The sequence below is a fragment of the Argiope bruennichi genome, chromosome 7, assembly GCF_947563725.1.
Source record: "Argiope bruennichi chromosome 7, qqArgBrue1.1, whole genome shotgun sequence".
NCBI lineage: Eukaryota > Metazoa > Arthropoda > Arachnida > Araneae > Araneidae > Argiope > Argiope bruennichi.
In genome coordinates, this window is record NC_079157.1 from 36,326,312 (window position 1) to 36,336,375 (window position 10,064).

Here is a 10,064-nt window from a genome sequence, read left to right on the forward strand (position 1 = left end):
GCTGTAACATCCCGGCTCGGCTGAATTATCCTTACAATTATAAGTGCAACAGATAATTGCTCCTACAATTCTAAGGCCTTCTTCACAGAAACTGTTATAGGTTGAAATTTATTCAAAATCTCGTTTTCAAATATTTTCTATGCAAACCGAGCATCTGTTTTCCAACTTGGATGCATCAGGTTCTAAATATATTTTATTCTGGAATTTAGAGAATATTAATATATGGAGAGAATATTAAAGGCTGGATAAAAGATAGCCAAAGTTTTATGCATTTTGTTGTATCAGATTCTGTTATCTTTCCTGTTCCAATAAGGAATATAAGATATGAATTTGTATGATTTGATCCAAGTTTGCATTCATTCAAAAATTTTAGGATTGCCTTCATTAAACTGATTCTGTTTACAGAATAAAGAAATAATAAATACAATATAAAAAGCATTTGCTTTTATCTTATTATCTATATTTTCATTTCTTAATATTTCAACTGAAGGAAGTTTGTATTTTACCGATATATAAAATAAACGATTTAAATTGCATAAACACATCAGCGTCACTTTTTCCTGCATTCTTATGGGTCCTTAGAAAATCCCGTGTGTCAGAAGTGGGAAAGAGATTTGAGGTTAATATTTGTATACTAATTAAATTTTTTTTTCTATTCTACAAAACAGCAACAGAAAATTTTTAATTAATTAAAAATAGATGTCCATTTATGGAAATTATTTTTAGAAACATTCGAAAGATTTATTGCTTGTAAAATTCGGTTGATTAAAATTCATTGAAAGTAATTCAAAACCCTTCTATCAGGAAAACGAATTGAAACACAAAAATATGGTTTTATAAAATTGTAAAGGTCAATTATGAGCAGAAATCTAAGCAAAACTCTTCATGAATTGAAATAAATTTAAAATTTTCATATTATCCGCGTATCAGAATTAAGAAATTTAAAATAATTTTATATTCACAAGTTAAACCTTAATTTTCAGGAAAATTATATCATTCAGATATAACTGTCAAACTGCACAAATTACACAAATGTACGTGCTCAAAATTCTTAATGTACAGATATCTCTTTGATTATTAGTTTTATATTATTTGAATACTATGGTAAGAAAGTACCTGTAACATGATAATTAAAAGAATATTTGTCAATTATGTCATTTTTATTCTTAGAATCAGAAAGAAAGAAAATCTGTCAAAATCTGCAAAAAGAGTTTTATTACTTTTTTTTATGTCAGATTTATTTTGTAATGAATATTTTCCAGAAATGAAGATCTGTCATCCAACTGATGCTGCTGAGTATCTTTCATAACTATGTGCAAGTGTTATAGCTCCATGCATAACTATAAAATAAGCACCGAAATTTATAGAAGTCTCTTTGATGATTGAGTCGATTTCAGGAAAAGTCATCACTTTCGTCAAAAAGTCGCAATGTATATAGAACCTGTGAAATTAAACTCGCTCTTCTGCTAAAAATCTCTTGCAAGGAGTGTTTTTACTTGATACTAAAATTGAGCGATAATCCTGAAAAAAAAAAAGTTTTTGCAGCCTTTCTCTTTTTATTTCAAACTATCCTCTTCATGTTTATTCTTCCTGTGAATAATGAGATTATATTTTGCTTTGTAGGACGAAGAACAAATATGACACCTGTAAGGCCTTGCATCGGAATGAGACGCCATGTGCTGTTTGAGACTGGTTGTAGAATAGCAGTTCTTATTGCACTCTTTACACCGGTAAGGATTCTGCTTTTTATGTACGTACTTATGCTTAATAAGACTAGCTTTAATTTTAAACTTCGAAGAACATTGTCCACACTTGTAACGTCTCGCATTCGAATGTTTGGACATGTGCCATTCAAGTCCTTGTTTAGAAGCACAACTCTTGTTGCACAATTCACATCTGAAAGGATTCTGATCTTTATGTACTTTCATATGCGTAGTTAGGTTATTTTTAGTTTTAAACATCGAAGGACAAACAGTACACTTGTAACGCCTTTCATTTGAATGACTGGACATGTGTCTTTCAATGCCTTGTTTACTAGTACAACTCTTGTTGCACAATTCACACCTGAAAGGATTATTGTCATCGTGTATATTCATGTGTTCCTTAAGACCTTTTTTAAATTTAAAGGCCGAAGTACAAAAACTGCATTTATAACGTCTTTTGTTGGAATGTTTGTCTAAATGTTCTTTGTAATTTGCTTTAGATGTACATTGCATATGACAAACCTTGCATCTATAAGGGTTATTCTCGTCGTGTACTTTCTTATGGCTTCGAAGACCTGTTTTGGTTTTGAAGGTTCGAAGGCAAATATCACATTTGTGCGGTATTTCCTTTAATTCGACTGGCTTTCTTTCTTGGAGTCTGTGTACAGTTCTGGAACCTTCATCGGCATTCACATTTTCACTCTGCCCGGTAACTAATTCTTGCTCTGAATTTTTTGACGCATCAGTCATTGATATCTTATCCGTAGCACTGAATCCTATGTTGAAGTATTTCGAACATTTAGCACACTGGAATAATGTTTTTATTGAAACAAGCCAGCGATAATTTTTTGATTTTTTTTCATTGGCATCTGCATTTTCTTTGCAAATATCACAAATGTATGTGGCTTCTTTCTCCATTTTCAGCTTGTCTTTATGCTTCCAAATTATTGAATTCAAACAAATATAGCACTTCCGGTGAATTATAGAAGAAATATTTAAGTTTCAAAACAGCCACCCTTCATATATTCGATTATAGCTGTAAATAAAAATAAAATATTGATATTATTCTACATTATCCATTATATAGAAATAAATCCAATAATATAATGAAATGAATTTAAAACAATGAACTATATCTGTTAAGAATCAGAATAATTTATTACATAAAAAGAAAGAAATTGTACAAAAACAGTAAAATTTATTTGCTGTTGAGAAGTTGCGATGGAAAATTGAGCATACACAGATTATTTAAAGCTTTAAGAAATTTTATTTCCCGAAATGGATCTGAAGTAAATGAATCGGATCAGTGTTTATTATTATATTTTACACTTAATTCCTGGAAATCAATATATCTTCAAAGAGTGAATTTCATCACATTGCTATTCAACATTTAATTGGAAAAACAGTACTTGCAAGCATGAGCATTTAATCCTCCGCAAAATACCTTATGATAAGTGTAGAATGCAATAAAGGACTTTGTGCTGAATATTGAAATAATTAATTCTATTCTTGAGTCTTATTGAAAAAAATAGAAGTTTTTTTTTTTTTTTTTTTTTTTTTTTTTTTGATCATACAGATTACAATATACAGACTCTATTTACCATAGATATGAAAATGTAATTTTTAATGTTGCTTGATATATAATAATTACTAATTGACAATATTAAGGCAATCAAAATAAATTCAAGAATGTTACAAATATCCAAGAATACAGTTTTTTCTAAAAAATTACATAAAAATTTAAATAATATTCTTTTGCATATTTAAAAGTTTGAAAAATATATATTAAAAAATTAACAATAATTAAAAATTACCCAATTATAAGGAGGTTTATTATTACTCTTTCAGAAATACATATAAGATCTCACATGCATATTTGAATCTAAAAATTGAGATTTAGATTTAGATTTCTGGCGCCAAAGCAACTTAAAATTTTCACAGCAAGATAATCTAAAAATTGGAATAAAATGCATCAGACACAGGTAAATGATTTTAAAATAATGAAATAAATTTTAAAATCGTTTTCAAATAACATTAATGCTATTTCTGGGAAACAAGAATACAATCACTAAAAATTACAAAGAATGAAGTCCGATTAAGTAAAATATTGTTGATTTGTCCTGTTACATTATAATCTGATAAAAATTTTTCTGCCTTTCATATCAGTTGATTTCTTGTCTGCTTGCGATGCATACTCACTCATTTCGCTTTATTTCAAATTGCCACTTAAATATTTTTCCATACTACTTAAAAGGAATATTTGAAAAAAGAAAGTTCGTTTTCATTTCTTGGGATAACTGAAATGAATTAAGAAATGTTTTGAGATGCCATTCATTATTAGTTGCAAGTTTCTATTGAAGAGATTTAAACGAAGTGAAAGTTTCATACTCTTGTGATGAATAAAATCCTCACCATATTTGGAACTATGAATATTCGTTTCTTCTTGCTTTGCAGAATTTTCCTTTGATGAGTAATCATTTCTCAGGTTTTATCTGTTTAGCTATATATGAATTTATAGCAAAACAGATAAATGGTTTAAGTAAACTAGGATTAATTCATTTTAATGCATCAGAATTGTGTTGAGATCCTACTGAATTGATTTTGATGATGATTTTCTTAATTATTTATGTCAAGGACATGATGATATAATTTTAATGGATTGTTCGATGAATTTTGGGCTTTGAAAATGAATGACCAATCAATTAATAAGATGCGTTGGCTATTTAGCAAAAGCAGTAATTGTATTCTGAAATGCTAGAAAAAGTGGAAGAAAATCTGAGGTCTTTCTTCCGTTGTGGTGTATTTAATGTCAACTCATCAACTGCTTTTGAATATGCGTATATCAGTCTTTTAAGCTATTTATATCACAAATTAGGAAATAATTCCTCCATTTGCGTTTTTCATTTCAGAATGTTTTAGTTCGAAATCGAATTGACTAAATATTCTTAACCGAAAAATATTTATGGAAGAAATTGCTATTTTTCAGTAGTAATTTTTCAAATGAAATTAAAAAAAAAAATATTAGAATGTAAAATCAATGATTTGAATGGAGTAATTTTTTTTTTTTTTTTGATGATGATTGCGGGGAGAATTCTGTGTGTATGAATAAGTAACCAAAGGCTAAATTTCCGGTTAGAAGACGGTCAATCAATATTGCAAAATAAAGAATTAAATGTATTTTCCCAACAATATATTTTTTGCAACTCTTCAGGCCGGATTCATTATATCTTTCTTTCTTTTTCTTTGGCTTTAAACTTAATAGTATTTATTTTTCTTTTAATTTGGTTACAAATGTGACATTTGCCTACGAACGTACAAAACTAAAAGAGAATTTCGACGCCATAAGAACATACACATTAAGAATAATGCTTTTAGATGCAAGGTGTGTCATATGCAATCTACATCTAAAACAAACTACCACGAACACTTAATCAAACATTCTAATGAAAAACGGTATAAATGGAGTTTTTGCACTGTAGCTTTTAACTTTAAACGTAATCTTATTGCCCACATGAACGTACATGAAGAAAAGAATCCTTTCAGGTGTGAATTGTGAATTCAGAAAATAGTTGTACCTCTAAACGAGCGCTTCAATGTCACATGTCCAGTTATTCGAATGAAAGACATTAAAAGTGTACGATGTGCTCTTCGAAGTTTAAAACTAAAGCTAACCTTATTATGCATATGAACGTACATAAAGAGAAGAATACTTACAGATGCAATGTGTGTAATAGGAGCTGCCGTTTTACATTCCATATAGATGATTTTTATAAGGACCCATTAAAATGCCTGAAAATGTGACAAAGGAAATTTTATGTTGTTTAAATGTTATTTTTTGCATATAAACTACTTTCATCAGCTGATATAGATGTTGACGAGTTATTCCCATAATAAGCTGAATATCATACATGAATCACCTGCCTTTACTAGCTGCTTTAGTTTATGAATAAAATCCGTTTATTGAAAGCAATCACAAAATGTTTGAATGAATGCAAAAACCTACGAATGAAAAGTTACAGGTTAAAAGCCATAAATCAATGATTGAAATTGCAATGATGACAGAAATTGATGCAACAAAATTTGTTAAACTTTGATCATCTCTTATCGGCTTTTTACATTCGTTAAATATTTTATCTAGCATTGCATATATATATATTTTTTTTCCAAAGAATTTAAAATTCTTTAAATTACATATTCATATTCTTATTGCAAATAAAATTGTTATACATGCTTCATTTTTTTGATTTCCACCTATTTATCCCAACCGCGATTTAATATTCACTTTTCTCTATACAAAGAATGATTTATGAGAATTATTTGTTTAAATTTCTTTTCGGGTTTTATTCAGTGACATTTAAGATTTTTTTGACGATATTAGATTTTTCTGTCTCTAATTAAACTTTTAATTTCTAGAAAAATGGAATCCCTTAATTGCAATCTCATTAAAGCCACGTTATGTCGTAAGAAAACCGATTTTCTAAAACGTGGTTCTAATCTTAAAGCCGAAAACAATTTTCAAGCAAGAAGACAACGAATTTCAAGAAGTTCCCTGTCTTCTTGGCCTTTCATTTTTCACATTTTTTAAGTGGGTAGTTTTCATGCACTTCGCACAAATACTTGACGTCAAGATTCATTATTTATTCCAAGCTAATATCGAGTAATTCTTCCTTTTCAATTTTGCTTCCCATTGTAGCTCAAATTTGACAGGTCAATCCATCTATCTCAAGTACGTAATGAGGTACTTTTTTTGGTATTATATCACAGCATTATCAATTTATAAACATCTTTCTTAAACCAATTTATGTCTAATGGTATTTTAGAAAGGTTCTTAAGGAAATAATGAATTTTCATTTTAAAATTTTTAAAAACTGTCAATTTTTTTATTCCCATTATATCATATAAAGGAGATGCTCCCTTTCTTCTGCTTTGGCATCTGGGATTTCAGTTGATTTGTTCGGGTACAATCGAACTGAAAATTGATTTCTCCCTGATCATAATCTAAAACAAACTCACGCAACTCGTATTTTTAAATAAACAATTCCACATACTCAGGATTACAGAGAACGGTAAATAGTTAGTTACCTCGTCGGCGAATTGGGTCGAAATTTTATAGAGACGCCCAATTGATATATTAAACCACATTATAAAATTTCATCTGCCTAACTCGGTTTCTTTTGAATTATCGTGCTTAAATGCAAACGGTCAGACAGACAGGCTTCCACTGGGCGGTTATCTTCAAAAATGTGAGGAAAATTAATCTTTTTTCATATAACTTAATGCACCAATATGACTCTTCTAACTAAATCATCACGCTGATAGAAGTCTGACGAAAAAATATAATTTCAAAAATTTTCTTTTTTTCTAAACTTGTGCATGTCTTTTGCTGTGGAACTCCTTTCATTTACCCTCAAGTCTAAATGACAGTGGAATGTGGAGAAACAGGAAATGGCTGCGGGATTACTGGGAACGTGCTTCTGTCAAAATTCATCCCCTATTGTCAAGATGTTCTATTCTGCAGCTCATTAAATTTAATTTCGTTTGAATAACATCATGCTGGTATGGAAATTTATAATCGTCTTCTGCTTTTCGTACTGAACTGAAATTGCTGCAGGTTAATAGTTTTAGTAATAGTGTTCATTAACGGTTGATATTAATCAGAACAGAAACTTTGCCAAAGATATAACAATTTTGCTGAAGCTACATTTACCAAATTCCATCAGTCTAACATGTTGCATGAGTCAAGTTAGTTTCATATTTGAGAAAAGAGAAGTAAATTTAGGCAAAGCCTTCAACATGCATTCATTGCATTTTAAGAATTAAAAGTATTCTGTTTTGTTTTTAGACTAAAGCATTTATTAACAGAAATAGGCTTATTATTTCCTGCATTTAAACAGTCAAAAAAATTTCAGTTGCGCATTTTATATTAAGGGTAATTGCTTAGTCTAATTGTACCATAATTTAAACTCTTATTTATTTAAACTTACTTTAAAGTAACAGTTATTTTTGTTCATTTTATTTATTGCTCATTGAATGCAATCATAAAAAAATAATAATATTTAATTGAATATTTTTTGGAAAATATTTGTTCATTTCTCCAAAACTAATTTCAAACTGAATGACTTTCCAATAATGATTTAACGCATCGTAGAGCGGTTCCAACCGTATCGACGGCTACGTTCCAACCGGTTTACTCCTCTTTCTTCGAAAAAAGAAAACGATTTTTTTTTTCCATCCTAGACGGAGTTAAATTTAAAAACGAGCAAGAAGAAAAGCAATTACATTTTAATATATTTATTCATTTAGTACGTATCATGTTAAATTATTTTTAATAAGATGAAACTTGAATGGCGGGTTTTGATCCATTTTTTAAACAACTTTCTGTTCAATCATCAAATTTTGAAAAATGCCTAATTTCCAATAACATTCATTACAATTTGAATGCTTTTTATGGTCCCTTAAATATATTTTACAAATTTATTAATTATATTGTTTTCCTAAAATATTGTCGCTTTAAATCCATCAGTTGACGGAAAGATTAATTTAAGCAGAAATTTCCACTCGTAAAACTATATTTTATGTTAAAATGACTTTCTAAATCAGAAATATTTGTTCTCGGAGAGATGAATAATAAAAATGGCGAATTTCAAGTGATTGGCAACCAGGTAAGATTTACCAAACGATTTTTCTTTTCTAATATTATAAGACAAGCAATTGTTTTAAGATTATTTATAGCATATTGAAGACTTAAGATTTAATTTGTTTGAAAAAATCAGACAAGCTTTTAAATTCATGTGAATAAGAGGGAATTCTTATACTTTTACATTTTACCAATTTCATTTTTTATTCTTTCATAACACACATTTTGAGACTTCAATTGCAAACCATTTAATATTTAGACTTACTTATTGGAAAAGTATCAAATTTATTTAGACAAATTAGGAAAGTGCGATTTCTGATTCAAAAACTTAAGTTTATTTAAAACTTAACTTTATTTTAAATTAACTTTAAAACTTCAACTTATGAAAACTAAACTTAGATTTATGGATGTATTTGAGTGAGACAAATAGGACAGTTTTAAAATATTTAGCTGCTTATTTTGGAGGCCATGTTACACTTTATCACCATTAATGAAAGTTTCCTTCTGAAGTATAAGTCAACTTTTTAATATTACTTGAAGTAGAAACCTGCACTCTTTCACTTTTACAAAACAAGATCGAGAACTTTTGTCAGTTTTGTAACGTTTGACGGAATGGAATGATTCATAAATTTAAATTTTTTTTTGTGATGAGTTTTATCACTATTATCATTTTAGAGTATAGTTCCAAAATATATTTATTTTAACTGTTACAGAAGCTGATATGCTAATTTTGTATTTATAATGTATATGCCGGGAATCAATCTGAGGCCTTCAGACGTATTTCCTTGAATTCAGGGGGGGGGGGACCAACTCAAATGCAATGTTTTAATGGGAGATCAGTGAATATCAGAAATGCAAATACTTTATTTTCGTCTATGGAACTGAAAACAAGTGCAGCATTTTTGAGCAGAGAAACGAATATTGAAATTTTGGACTAAGTAGGTCCGTTCGAATCTCTTATTTTCTCGCGGATTTTAGAAATATATAAAATATTATAATTATTTAAAGAAAAAAAAATCCAAAATGCTAGTTATATATCCACATTAAGATATCGATTTCTGAAAGAGGAATTTTCGAAAATAAGTATTAAATTTGATCTATGTTTAGTTAAAAATTATTGATTTACATCGAATTTCGAAGTCAGCGAAGAGTATGTCTGTCTAACGGTAGAAATGAGCACCCGACAACTGAAAAGATCGTAAAGAAGTAAGCGAATGAAACATGCAGCGTAACGCTCGCATCAGAATTCGTGTCTCTCTCCAGAATGGACTCTCTTTTTTTCTCATCGCTGTTCATCTCTAAAGATGAAAGTGTCCGAGAAGGCGAACAGTTCCTGATTTCCACACCTTACCAACGCATTCGCGTCGCAAAATTAGAATCGAAGTAAATGTGATATGATCCACATCAAAATAATTCTATGATTCGAGAAAAAATACATTTCTCAATTATGTCTTTCCTTCAATGTATTCGAGAGTAGCATAGTCGAAAAATGTAATACGAATGAAATTTGGTTGGCGTTCTTCAATTCTGAAGATAATTTTTTTTGACCATGCGCAGTGTAACTCGATAACTAAATATAAACATAGAGCTAGATAGCTGAAGTAGGTATACTTTTTTATTACTACAAACATCTCTATAAAATGTTAGATCAAATAAGCCAACGGTATGACTGTTTGACGTTCTCTGTATTCGTGCTTACGTGAAAACGTCAGTTCAAACACAAA

The 10,064-nt window shown here is 29.3% G+C and overlaps 1 protein-coding gene across 1 annotated transcript; it reads right to left on the minus strand.

The window, feature by feature from the left end:
• Positions 1-1,431: 1,431 nt before the first annotated feature.
• Positions 1,432-3,849, minus strand: LOC129976419 (gastrula zinc finger protein XlCGF8.2DB-like). Its single transcript, XM_056089975.1, has 3 exons — positions 3,783-3,849; positions 3,572-3,653; positions 1,432-2,739 (listed from the first exon to the last, which is right to left on the minus strand). The coding sequence occupies exon 3, from the start codon at positions 2,619-2,621 to the stop codon at positions 1,557-1,559; it is 1,065 nt and encodes a 354-aa protein (XP_055945950.1). The 5' UTR covers positions 2,622-2,739; positions 3,572-3,653; positions 3,783-3,849; the 3' UTR covers positions 1,432-1,556.
• Between the last annotated feature and the right edge of the window lie 6,215 nt (positions 3,850-10,064).

What these genes read in the sequence shown, in the direction of transcription:
- LOC129976419 (XM_056089975.1), bottom strand. Translation starts at nt 2,621, where the DNA reads ATGGAGAAAGAAGCCACATACATTTGTGATATTTGCAAAGAAAATGCA.